General features: G+C 39.6%; 1 protein-coding gene across 2 annotated transcripts in view; it reads left to right on the forward strand.

Moving 5' to 3' along the window:
• otud4 (OTU deubiquitinase 4) overlaps positions 1-13,997 on the forward strand; it is a 116,198-nt gene that overhangs the window by 38,177 nt on the left and 64,024 nt on the right. For both annotated transcript variants that reach the window (XM_080193309.1, XM_080193315.1), the window contains exons 8-11: positions 687-753; positions 2,331-2,451; positions 2,547-2,611; positions 7,024-7,121. In XM_080193309.1, the coding sequence (XP_080049435.1) occupies positions 687-753; positions 2,331-2,451; positions 2,547-2,611; positions 7,024-7,121 (351 nt within the window). The remainder of the gene's footprint in view (positions 1-686; positions 754-2,330; positions 2,452-2,546; positions 2,612-7,023; positions 7,122-13,997) is intronic.

Raw genomic sequence — 13,997 nt, forward strand, 5'->3', positions numbered from 1 at the left:
CGAAGCTGATTTATAAAAATACCCTGCACATTTTTTTTAAAAGATGTCCCAGACACAGTTAGATTTGATTATTAGCTACTTACTGTTCATTCCCTTAGGTTTGGTATCCTGTACTGGGGAAAAAAAACCCACATTTCTTCTCTTGGAATGGTTACCATAGTGATCATTATTTCGACTTGTTAACCTGTGAGCTTTAGTTAGAAAAGACCAGTATCCGTGACAGCTAATTAGGAACTGTCACCTGTGGATGCTGTTAATGGCCAAGAACATCCTGACCCATGGTAGGTGGTAACTAGGAAGTTAATTAGATTCTTGTTTTTTTAAGCTGTCTTGGTTACCTGCAAGAGTTTTAGCCCAATTATTGTTTTGGAATTTAGTGTTAATTTCAAAACTAATTTGATTATTTGTCCTAGTGGAGAAGATGTTAACATATCCAATGTTTTGTATTAATTTTCACACTGGGAGACCATAACTTCACAGAATGTGGGAACAGTGAACATTTAAGCATTGTGCTAAAATATTTGCTTACAGGGTTTCATTTATTTTGAAACTATAAAGGTTTAAACTTAAGTCAGGTCATTTTGTTAAATTATCTTTGCAATTTTACTGCTATCTTTTCTCTGCATTAAAAATATCTAAATTCCAGCATGGCTATACTTTAATATCGTTTTGTAATCTTTTAACAGGGGCAAAACTGCTAATGAGAATGAAATGACTGGATTCAAGCTCCAGTCATGTAATAAAACCCAGAAGGTAATCCTTAAATTATGAAATATTGTAAACTTTTAATGCTTTCCTGATAGCATCTCCATCAATGCAGCACTCCCTCAGCATAACATTGAAGTACTGACAGAAATGATGTACTCAAATCCTTAATGATGCCTGAATGCATTACCTTCTAACTCCATGGTGTGAACAATATTGCCTGTGCAAAACTGACTCTTGAATACACATTGGATAATTTAAAACCAAATAGATGCTTTTTAATAGCTCTGATCGGTTGCTCATTACTGCAAAAGCATATTCAAATCATATCACTTAATAAATGCAAACACCATTATTACAAACTTGGCAATGGTGAATGGCCAAGAAAATTTGTATTTTCATGATTAGCAAAGAATTGTATTTAGCTTAGACAGTCTATCTTTTTTTTTCACTTTTGTGTGAGGGCAGATCCGTTCAGTATTTGTCTATATCTCTATCGTTGTCTTGGCTGACTAGAGATCAAGCCTAGGGCTTATCTCCATCTAAATTTCTGTGATTTACTAGTCTTAGTAGTAATTTGTTTGTATCATGGAAAATTTGAGGATTTGTGATAAAATGTGGCCTGAAATGTAGGAAATGAGGTTTCCCCAAATTATAGGGCATTTTTAACCTTCTGACACACTGGAAGCAGAGGGACCTGGTAGTGTATAGGTTATCCCTATATGCTTCTGTGTCTTTTGTCATTGACAAGTTTCCCCAGAATGTCAGACTGATTGACAAGCTTGACTTCCAGTCAGGCAACAAACGCTCCAGAAAAGGCCAAAGGATCAGTTTAGCGATTTCATAGGGACTTTTGATTCCTGACCCCAAGTGGTGGGATGGGTGCTTCAATTGCCTAGAAGTGAAAGGAAGCACTCCTGTTCCTCCTGGCTCAAAGGCAGAGCTGTAATCTTTTTCTTGAGGCTGTCCTCATCTTGCTGCAACTGCTAGATTTCTCGAGGCCTGAGAAATCTGGTCAGCCACATTTACTATTGAAACTTCTAGTCTCATTAATAGATTTTAAATGTCAGCCTGGGAGTAGGACAAAGCATGGCACAGTTGGAAAAATTTGGATTAAGAACCAAGGCAGAAGAAACGTGTGGAATTTGTTATCGCATGGAGCAGTTGAGGCAATTAGCATTATGCATTTGAAGGGAAACCAGTTAAGCATGAAGGAAAAAGAATTAGTGGAATATGCTGATGAGGTGCAATAAATTGGGTGGGAGAAGACCCTTGTGGAGCATGAACACTGACAAGTAACAGTTGAGCTGAATGGCCTGTTTGTGTGCTGTAAAAAATGTTAATAAGCAAACTCTAAAAGTTTATTATTCAGTTTTTTTAAACAAATGATAAAAAAGAAACAAGCAACAGATGAAATGTTTCTCGGCTTGGGCACAAAATCTAGCAATATCAGATTGACTGCTATCTGCAGTGTCTGATACTTTGTCCCATTGACAGCAATGGAATTGAATAATGATCTAATACTGTCTATTTTCTGACACTACCTGAGATACATCTTTACCCTGACTTGATGTTCAATCAAATCTTTAAAATACTTCACACGTCTGTATTTATTGTGTTCTCAGAAACTGCAAATGAAAAGTGAAAGCTCTGCCCACATAACCTTTCCCAGAAAGGTACTTCGAGCATTCAACCCAAATGTTTACAGAAACATTGAATATGAGGTTTGGCAGAAATCGGAACAAGGTGAGCATTTTGCCTTATTTGCAATCTTTTGATTCTGAGTTGACTCTTTCACACACTGCTACTGTTAAATATTTGTATTTAAACTCACCTTGCAGCACAGCAGAAGAGAGATTATTCTATTGCTGCTGGAATGCAATACACTGTTGGAGACAAATGTAAGGTAAGCATTCATGCATAATATTTGATTCTTGATGTTTTAATTTTGAATTAAGGATTCTAGTGATGTATTTTTTTGTGTGCAAAACTTGTCCTTGACCTTTTTGGAAAAGTCCATGAAAGAGGATTGGGACTGAGAGACAAAGAAGAATGATGAGGGATAGGAGACTGGGCTGAAATCTGAAATTCAATCCCAAAAATGCCCTGGTTGATACAGGGTAAAGTTCAAGCTGTAGGTCTGAAAATATTATAGGAGTGTGTGGAGATGAGACTATAGTCTCACAATATCCTTGGAGGAGGATGGGGTCACTTCCTAGATCATGGTACAGGCCTAAAATATGCCTACCGAGGTCAAAGGTTAGGCCACAGTCCAGGAACTTGCTCAATAGGGGTAAAGGATGAAATTGTGGTGTTTTTGTCATGGCCTAGAAAGGGAAGCCAAGGCCTTCAGTGTTCACAGCTGGAGGTCAGTGGAATATCCCAAAGTAAATTTGTAGAAATGATTGTTGTAGGAGGGTGGGGGTTGCAGTATATAATTAGGGTGTCATGACTCAAATTGTTCCTTTTAGCAGGGGAATTAGTGGCGTAGTGGTTATGTCGCTGACCTAATGACCCAGACCAATATCCCACCACGACAGCTGGTGGAATTTAAATTCTGTTAATTAATTGAAAGCTGGTCTCAGTAATCATGCTATGAAACTATCATCAAATGTCATTAAAAACCAGCTGTTTCATTAATTTCCTCCAGGGAAGGAAATCCGTTTTTATCTGATCTAACCTTCTTGGGACTGCAGACCCACAGCAATGTGATTGACTTTTAAATGCCTTCTGAAATGGACTTGCAAGCTGCTCCGTTCAAGGGCAATTAGGGACAAGCAATAAATGTGATCCTTGCCAACGCTGCCCCCATCCAAATAAAATGTAGTACAAAGCAATTTACTTATCTGATCAATATGCCTTTGTTTGGTTGATATTCCTGCCATGCCAATCTCATGGGCAATGAGAGAAATGTATTCGATATTCCAATTGGCTTCGGTTGGTTTTGTTTAAAAGCTGGAAATGACGAAATGCCCAATCAGTGCTGTCTTATCAGTGTAGCAGATATTAAATGTAGGATCTTCCAATCCATATTTAATTTTTACTTTCAAACTATTCATCCTCCTGTGCCAGGCATATCAGAAAATACGTTCATTTTCTGGTAGCTATGAGTAATTTTGTGGGTCTGAGCCATGCCCATCTTTCTGCAGGATATGTGGAACATTATTTTTCCTACTCAGAACCTCATCCTCACCTTTTTTCTGATACATTGCTGACGATATTGGTGCCATTTCCTACTGTTGTCTTGAACTAGAAAACTTAATTGACCTTGCTTCCATTTCAACCGTTCTCTTGCCTTCCCACAAATTATCTCTGACTCTTTGTCTCTGATTCTGAAATATTCACTAAGACAATTGACTTGACTACACTTCCTCACACCCAAATTCCTGGAAGGACTTCATCCAATTTGTGGGTTTTCCAGTCTCCATCACACTTGTTCAGATGCAACCTTCTGTTCTGGTGTTTCCCATATGTCTTCCTCTTTCCTTCTGTTGGAGATTTCTTCTCCTCCCCAGTTTTCCCCATGGTTGTTGACACAGCCTTCAACTGTGGCTGTTCTGCACTTTCTGCCTTCCCCTCCCTTCTAGGATCACAGTACCGTTCACCTTGTCGTCATCTTCCATCCCACCAGCTTCAGTTTTCAAAAGATCATTCTCTGTCATTTTCTTCACCTTCAGCATGATGCCACCTCTTCCTTTCCCACCCTTGCAGCATTCTGAAAAGACCATTCCTTCCTCAATAATCCTGCTCCAATCTTCAGTCACCCCCAATATGCAATACTCGTAATTTTTCTGACTTTTCCCAGTCCTAATAGGACGTTGCACACCAACATGTTACAGTTACCTCTGTTTCTCTCTCTACAGATGCTGCCAGACCTGCTATTTATTTCTGAAATGTTTTACTTTCATTTCAGATTTCCTGCATCTGCAGTATTTTACTTTTCTATTAATGTTCACTTTGTCTTTCTACCTTTACTTTCTGATTTCGTCCCTCATATCCTTCTCCTCTCTTTTTTTGTTCTGTTACTCTCACACATACTTTCAGCAGCAAATGTAGTCTGCCATTTTTTCGTTTTGAATTAGATTGCTGATGGTATGATTTGGTGATTTGGAAATGAGTTACCAATAATTGCAGACTACATTTACCATAAGAATTGTGGGGAAAATGTAACCCTCTGTGACTATTTTTCCATACCCCTTTTCCACTACTACCCCCCCTCAATTACTCATGATTTCCCCAACCACCTCATTACCATCGCATTCCCTACCCTATACTTTTCCTGTTACTTGCTATTTTCATACCACAGTCAAGTACTCATCAGCACTTTTGTCCTGTTGCCTTTGTTGCCACTACCAGTCTTCCTTTCTGTTCTGCAGTGCTTACCTTACTCATAACCTCTCCCACAATCCCATTCATTGAGCCTGGGTTGGGTCCTGAGAAACTAGAGCTGTTTAAAGCTTTAATGCATTTCCCTCCTACACTACCTTGTTACATTTCTCCTAAAGAGGGTTTTGTTAGCTTTCTGAATTCAACTATTTTTTAAAAACTCAAATATAATAAAGCTGCCTGTCTACTTTTCTCTCACTTGGAAATTGTCATCTCTAACTCACAGCTTTGGCCTTCTTCTGTCAACAAAACACAGGCAGAGATAACCAAGCAACTTCAAACATCAGCTTATATATTTTGAAAATTGAAGTAACCTTAACTGACAAAATTTCTCTCTTCCCTTTCTCAGCATAATGCCATTTTTAAAAAAAAAGGAAACTGCAACTGTTGTGGAATTGGTCACTCATTTTTGTCAAACATGTACACAGCTGCTTTTCCTGTAAGAACACTCCATATAAATCTTATCTCTGTAAAGCTTTTGAATATTGTCTCTCATTTTTCAAAATTATTTGAAGACAATCTTCTTTTGCAGAAAAAACTGCTGGGAGGTAACGAAGAACATCCCAGGAGTACTGTTAACTAATGTCAGCTAATGAATCCTATAAAAGTAGGGACATTGTTAATGTTTAAACTGCACAATTCAAATTCAGCTCACAGGCCAGCCTAGTTTTGGCAAAGACGCTAAGGTCTAACATCTAGCTATTTGTTGCCATTTGTGGTGAGCATGACGATGCAGACGAGTTCCGAATTGACATTAAAATGTGTATGGTTATATTTTCCCTACTTCATTCATTGTTATTGTTCTCCTTTTCCTCCATTCCAACTTCCTGTGACCATCCTTGTACTGTTGAGCTTGCAAACTTCATAGATTAAAATGTAACTTCCACACATTTAAAGAACCACTAGTATTTTACATTGTTTTTAAAAAGTATTTTTCTAACAGTATTTATTGACTTCTTACCACTGTCACATAAGATTTAGCTTGCGATTGTTTTTTGCAGATTTACATATCTTAATTTGTGCACAATTGCAACATAAAACTAAAATATGGGAGTGATTTGATCACAATACTCATCTGAATACTAGGAATTTATATTTATTTAAGATTCACTGTCATGTTATTTTTAAAAATATAACTAATATAAATGGCCAGTGAGAATGGGTGTCTTGCCAGATACACTTTTTAGTCAATTGAAGTCTTGAAAACCAAGTTGTTTTCACATTAGTCAGTTTTTGAAAATGTGACAGTAGATGAGGTTGGGGTTGATGTTGTAAAACGCATCAGTCAGGTAATTAACAACGTTCAACAAAGAAACCGATAGGTTGGACATCTAATAAGAAGTATAGGAACTTTTATTGGATCATAGCAAATTTGTGAATCACTTTATTATTGTGAAATTACTGAGTACACAATTTTCTACTATGATTTTCATTCTTCTAATCCTTCCAGTCTTGATTCTTCAAACATAAAGCCTGGAATAAGAAAAGACTCATCACCCCCCCCCGCCCCCCCCCACAACCTCACCTCATTACTTCTACAAACCGTGTATACTGATCTACTGTACTTTGGACTTTTTAACCCACTCGTTCAATCTCTTGAAGAAAAACTCTGTCTGTCTGTATAGTTATTCCCAAAATCATACCACTCTGAAGTAATGTTCTTATATCTTCACTAGGGCATACTGCCGTCTGCAGATAATGTTGTTCTCTAGTCCCTATTGTAGACGGTGAACATGTCCTCCAAATTATTTCATCATCTCAGTCCATGTCTTTCCCCTGTTGTTTTTTCTTCCCATACTCATGGTTTATATCACTAAAGGTCCTGGTTGAAACACACTCTGGTTTGCTTATTGTTGTGGACACATGCATCATGTAAATAATAAAAACTTTTAAAAAGTTTATATACTTTTTAATCCTTTCATAACCCCTTAGGTATGCCTGGATAATGGTAAATGCTACAATGCACACATTCAGGCAGTCAATCCTGATAATGGACCATTTGTTGTCTACATAGAACAACTAGGAGAAAAGTAAGTTTGATTACTTTCGTTTTAAATATTCATAAATTTATTGTGGTATGCCTTTTGTTTTCAATGTCTATTTCATAAAATGAGATGGCTGCTTTACATTTTGGTCTAAATTCAACATTTCAGCTAAAGGAAAATACTATGGATGCTGGAAATCGGAAATAAAAATAGAAATTTCTAGAAACAGTGTGGTTTGGTCTGGGGAGAAAAACAGTTATGATTTCAAATTGAGGACTGTCATGAGTGTACTGAACAGCATACATCACTGAGGCTCTTAGACCCTCTCAAAACCAGATTTAGATTTTGATTTTCTTTTAAAAAGTAAGGAACTATAAAATTATCTTGAGGGTTGGGAAAAGGAGAGTGAAGATTTTAGAAAGTGATAAATATTCTCCATTCAAAAGTAATTATCAAATTTTCCTGATCACTCAGTTGGTTAGTGCGATTCCCAGAAAGAATCTGATTGGGTAGTTCCAAGTTAACATTCAGTATGTATTGAATTTGATAATTTAATCCAGACTGGTGTTAAGGGTTATAGGCCGTATAAATAGTGGTGGGGTTGGGAGAAAATCAAGTAGACTTCTTACTTTGATTTCTCTGTGAACCCCATTGAAAGGTGTATATATATGTTGGTTGAGAATAGGATCTAGCACTGCTGAAATACTCCTATGATTGAATAGTTTTCTGATGCTTGCAGGCAAGTCTCATGTATGAAATATGGCTCCGACTGGAGGGAAGGAAATATTTTTCTACTTGTCTTCTGTGAATGCAGTTCTTAATGAAATATTTTCGTCGCAATTTTGCTGGAGCAGAGCATTTTGTGGTGCGCCTTTTTACTTGTTTGTACATATTTAGGTTTTAAACAGTTTTGCCTAAACAGTCGTTGGAAGTGCAAGCTGGTTATAGGGGAAGATAACAGGACACCTGGTGTGCACATCCTTTAACAGTGAAATGTAAGGATTGAAATAATCTGTGAAGATTTGAGATAAATGATATGATAAAGAGAGAGAAAAAAATCCAAAAGGAAAAGTTTTTTAAAAAATTGACATTAATAAATTCCAACCATTCATAACCAAAAAATAAGCACTATTGACATTGGAGCTGTAGAGCATTGGTTAATGGACGGAAAACATTAGGGTTAAACGGGGCATTTTGAAATGAACATGCTGTAACTTGTGGGTGGTGCAAGGATCAGTGCTGGAGCCTCAACTGTTTACAATCTGTTACCGATCACTGTCATCCAGTAGGATTTTTATGCTCACCAAACGTAAGGTAATCAGATCACCATATTCACCAATGATACTAATTTTTTGCAATATTAATGAAATGTGCAATCTGTGTTTAAGATTTTAAACCATTAGTAATCAAGCCTGATACACTCGCTGCCAGAGCTAGGAGAACAGCTTCAAAAAGGTTTTACAATCCAATTGTTCAGCAAAGTGAGCCTACTGCAGACACACTCTCAAGTATAAGAGTAAGAAATATTTTCTACAAGTGTTTAAGATTTTGATGAGACCACACATAGAGTACTGTGCATAGTTTTGGTCTCCTCATTTCAGTAGGGATATATATTTGTTGACAGCAATACAGTGAAAATACAGTGCTTATTCTTTGGATGAAAGGGTGCTCTATGAAGAGAGGTGGAGTGGCTCCGGATTTAGGAAGTATGAGAGGAGATTGCATTGAAACATAGATTCTGAGGGAGCTTGACAGAATAGATGCTGAATGGTTGTTTCCTCTGGCTGGAAAATGTAAAGTTGGAGGCCATAATGTCATTATAAGAGGCCGAATGTTTAAGATTGACATTAGGAGAAATTTCTTCACTAAGTGGATTATGAATCCTTTGGATTTATCAATCCTGGAGCACTGTGGATGCTCTTCTCCTGAGTAAATTCAAGGCTGAGCTCATTGGATTTCAGCTTCTAGGAGAATCAAGGCATTGGCAAGCAGATAAGGAACTGAAGTTGGGGTCAAAGATTGACCATGCTCTTATTGACTAGCAGAGAAGCCTTGAATGACCATAAGACTTACTCCTGCTCCTATTTAAGTTATTGCCTTTCTTAAAAGGGCATTTATATGCTAATTACTAGGTCTAACTTTCTGCAGAAAAGTTAATGGAAAATAATCGCACAAATGCAGCAACTTCATGAAAATTCATGGGAGGTTAGGATGAAATCCTATTTTTGTGAAACTACTAATAAAGCACCACAAGGGCGGCATGGTGGCGCAATGGTTAGCACTGCTGCCTCACAGCTCCTGGGACCCAGGTTCGATTCCCAGCTTGGATCACTGTGTGGAGTTTATACATTCTCCACGTGTCTGTGTGGGTTTGCTTTGGGTGCTCCAGTTATCTCCCATAGTCCAAAGGTTAGATGGATTGGCCATTCATAAATTGCCCCTTACTGTTAGGGGGACTAGCTAAGGTAAATGCATGGGGTTGTGGAGAGAGGTCCTGAGTGGCATTGTGGTCGGTGTGGACTCGATGGGCTAAATTGCCTCTTGCACTGTAGGGATTCTGTGATTACCCAGCAACTTGTGATTTTGGAATTACAAAGTTCTCTTCCTCGCTACAAGTTGCTGGCTGACCTGCACATTAATACCAATGTGTTGTTCAGTCAGTGTTATTTTCTTAGCAAATTCTGGGCCAGTGATTCACAGTTCACTCGTGCAGTGACCCGCAACAGAATGTTACATATGACCTGTTAAATATTTTTCAGCGTTTGTTGTATAGTGGATCCAAAGTTAATTTACAGCAATATCACTGAATCACTTTAAAAATGTAAATGTATATATTGTGAGATGATGAGTTACAATTTGAGGCATATGCTCATTAATATGCTCATCTCAAAGCATTTTATTTATACAATTCGTACAATAAATAATATACCTGTTGGTAATGAGCAGATGTTAGAACTTTTGGACCAGAAATTGCTTTACATTTAGTCTCATTCAAGGGGCTATATTTTAATTGCAGTAGATACATCCTTCTGATTTAGAATCTCTTAACAGCACGTGTTGGCTTTCTGATGTGGTAGTACGTGTTGTCATGCTGCAAGTTGCAAATTGGAATAACTGGCCCTTGGGGGAATAAATTAGTTGGCTAGCTGATTTCCATTGGACAGGAGAATGTCTCCTGCTGAGAATATTCTTTTAGTGCATGCAAAGATGGCCTTTCGATTGTGTGCCTTTATTTTCTAAGTCTTAGCAAATAAATAGATCAAGCTATCTTGCAGTTTTTACTTGTAGCACTTAATTGCTTATGACTATAAACTCTGGCTTCTTGACTTAGTGAAGAATCTACTTGGAAGTGTTGAAGGCTATTGAAGGTTACCAGAGTTAATGTGGGCCAATGGTTGCCTGTATATTCAATGAGCTTGAATGTCAGATCGTGTTTCAGTGAAACTGGTAAGGTTTTTCCAAGTTATATTTATGATGCACCTGAAGACTGAGGAGGTGGGGCTTGCAAAATGCAGCTCTCCCTCCTCGAACAAAGAACAGTACAGCACAGGAATAGGCTCTTTGGGCCACCAAGTCTATGCCAATACAGATGCCTCGCTTATATTTTCTTGCCTCTACATGGTCCATATTCCTCTATTCCTTGCCTATTCAGATGCCCCATGAACATTGATATAGAATCTGCTTCCGCCACCTCCTCCAGCAGCGTGTTCCAGGCATTCACCACCCTCTGTGTGAAAGACTTGCCCCTTACGTCTCTTTTAAACATTCTTCTTCACCCCCCCCCCCCCCCCCCGCCCCAACCTATGCCCCTGAGTAACCGACTCTTTGATCCTGGGAAAAAGACTCTGATTAGCCACTCTATCCAAGCCTTCATAATCTTGTAAACCTCTATCAGGTCTCCCTTCGTCCATCTCCCACTCTGTAATGAAATCAATCCAAGTTTGTTCAACCTTTCTTCATAGTCCATATCTTCCAAACCAGGTAACATCCTGGTAAATCTCTTCTGCACCTTTTCCAGTGCATCAACATCTTTCCGGGAGTGTGGTGACCAGAATTGTACAATACACCAAATGCGGACTGACCAAAGTCTTATACAGCTGCAACATAGAACATTACAGCACAGAACAGGCCCTTCGGCCCACGATGTTGCGCTGACCAGTTGAAAAGCAATGACCCTCTAACGTAAACCAAACCCTTTCCACCCATAAACCTATCCACGGATCTCTTAAACGCCCCCAAACTAGGCGCATTTACAACTGCAGCAGGCAGGGTATTCCGATCCCTCACTACCCTCTGGGTAAAGAACCTACCCCCGACATCCGTCCTATAACTACCACCCCTTAATTTAAAGCTATGCCCCCTCGTGCTAGCTTTCTCCATCCGAGGAAAAAGGCTATCACTGTCCACCCTATCTAAACCTCTAATCATCTTATATGTTTCAATAAGGTCCCCTCTTAGCCGCCTTCTTTCTAACGAATCCAAAACATGATTTTCTAATTCCTATACGTGACGCCCTGACCAGTGAAGACCAGCATGCCATATGCTGCCTTGACCAACTTGTCCACCTGAGTTGTCATCTTCAGGAAACTGTGGATCTTCAAGCCTAGATCCCTCTACACTAATATTGCTAAGGGTTTTACCATTTGCTGTAAATTTTCCTTTTACATTATGTCTTCCAAATCGTATCACCTCACGTTTGTCTGCATTAAATTCCATCTCCATCTCCCGGCCCTGGTCTCCAGCCGATCTATATCCTGCTGCATCTTCTGACGGCCCTCCTTACTATCTGATACTCCCTCCATTTTTATATCATCTGCAAATTAACTAATCATACGTATATATTGCAACAGCAGAGGCCCCTGCACTGATCCTTGTAGAACACCGCTTGTTTCAGACCTACAGTTAGAAATGTACCCTTCCACTGCTACTGTGCCCAAGCCAGTTTTGTATGCATCTTAGCAGCTCACCTCGGATTCCGTATGACTTCACCTTCTGTATCAGCCTGCTATGAGGAATCTTATTGAAGATTTTACTTAATTCCATGTATACAATATATACTGCCCTGTCATGGCCAATTTTTCTTGTCACTTCCTCAAAGAATTCAATCAAGTTTGTGAGACATGGCCTCCCCTTCACAAAACCATGCTGCCTATTGCTAATAAGCCTATTCTGTCCTAGATGTGAGTACACACTTTCCCTAAGAATCTTCTCCAATAATTTCCCCACCACTGATTTAAGGCAACAGGCCTCTAATTTCCTGGATCATCTCTTCTGCCCTCCTTAAACAAAGGAGCAATGTTAGCTACTCTCCAGTCCTCTGGTCCCTCGCCCGTGACTAAAGTGTATTCGAGGATTTTGGCCAAGGCCTCAGCAATTTCTTCCCTCGCCTCTCTCATTATTCTCAGTGTATCTGGCCCTAAGGACTTGTCCACCTTAATGTTTTTCAAAACCTCTGATGTAAGGCAGCAGGCCCCTAATAAAACCTTCTTATCTCAACATGTCCTGGAACGTAAACATCCTCCTTTCTACACTCGCCATCCACCACATCCTTCTCCTTTGTAAATGCTGATGCAAAGTACTTGTTAAGACCCTCATCTGGCTCCACACACACATTCCCTCCACTGTCCTTGAATGGACCTATCTTTTCCTGTGATACTCTCTTCCTCCATATATATGCATATAAAAGCCTTGGGATTCTCCTTAATCCTGCCTGCCAAGAATATTTCATGGCAGCATGAAATATCTACCCATATGGCCTCACTGCATGATCGCACCAAGATGTCCTGCCTCTGTTTAGTTGTGACATTCTCCCAAATCAGTAAAGCAATACCCTCCTCTCTTTTGTCACCCTTTCTATCTTGCCTGAAGCATTTAAATCCTGGAATGCTAAGCTGCCAGTCCTGCCCTTCATTCATCCAAGTCTCCATAATTGCCACAACATCATAGTTCCATGTAGTAATCCAAGCTTTAGATTCATCTGCCTTACCTGTCGTGTTCCTTGCGTTAAAGCAAACACACTGCAGACCATCTGTCGTGTAATATTTTGTACACTCTCCCTGTTTTATTTCTCTTAGCCTTACTGGACTCTTTCACTGAGTTCTCCACAGTCTCCGTACTCTTTACTGTGATCCTTTGAGTTTTGTCTTTGGCTTCTCTGCCCTCCACATTTCCCCTTACTGCCTTTTATTTCTGTTGCCACCTTATTTCCCTCTGACTTCCTGCATCAATTCCTGTCGCCCTGCCACATTAGTTTAAACCCTCCCCAACAGCACGAGCAAACACTCTCCCTAAGACATTAGTTCCAGTCCTGCGCAGGTGCAGACTGTCCGATTTGTACTTGTCCCACCTCTCCCAGAACTGGTTCCAATGTCCCAGGAGTTTAAATCCCTCTGTCTTGTACCATCCCTCAAGCCATGTATTCATTCTAGTTATCCTGACATTTCTACTCTGACTAGCACGTGGCACCGATAGCGATCCTAAGATTACTATCTTTGAAGGCCTACTTTTGAGTTTAACTCCTAACTCCCTAAATTCAGCTTGTAGGACCTCATCCCATTTTTTTTTAACCTGTATCTTTGGGGCCTATATGCACCACTACAGTGGGCTGTTCACCTTTGCCCTCTAGAATGTCCTGCAGCCTCTGAGATATCCTTGAACCTTGCAGCAAAGAGGCAACATACCATCCTGGAGTCTTGTTTGTGTCTGCAGAAATGCCAGTCTATTCCCCTTACAATTGAATCCTTTATCACAATAGCTTTGCTGCTCTCTTTCCTACCCTCCTGTGCAGCAGAGCCAGCCATGGTGCCATGGACCTGAGTGCTGCTACCTTCCCCTGGTGAGCCATCTCCCCAACAGTATCCAAAAGAGTATGTCTATTTTGGAGGGAGATGACTGCAGGGGATCCCTGCACTGCCTTACCAC

This window comes from Carcharhinus amblyrhynchos, chromosome 1 (assembly GCF_965287045.1).
Source record: "Carcharhinus amblyrhynchos chromosome 1, sCarAmb.v2.hapA, whole genome shotgun sequence".
Lineage (NCBI taxonomy): Eukaryota > Metazoa > Chordata > Chondrichthyes > Carcharhiniformes > Carcharhinidae > Carcharhinus > Carcharhinus amblyrhynchos.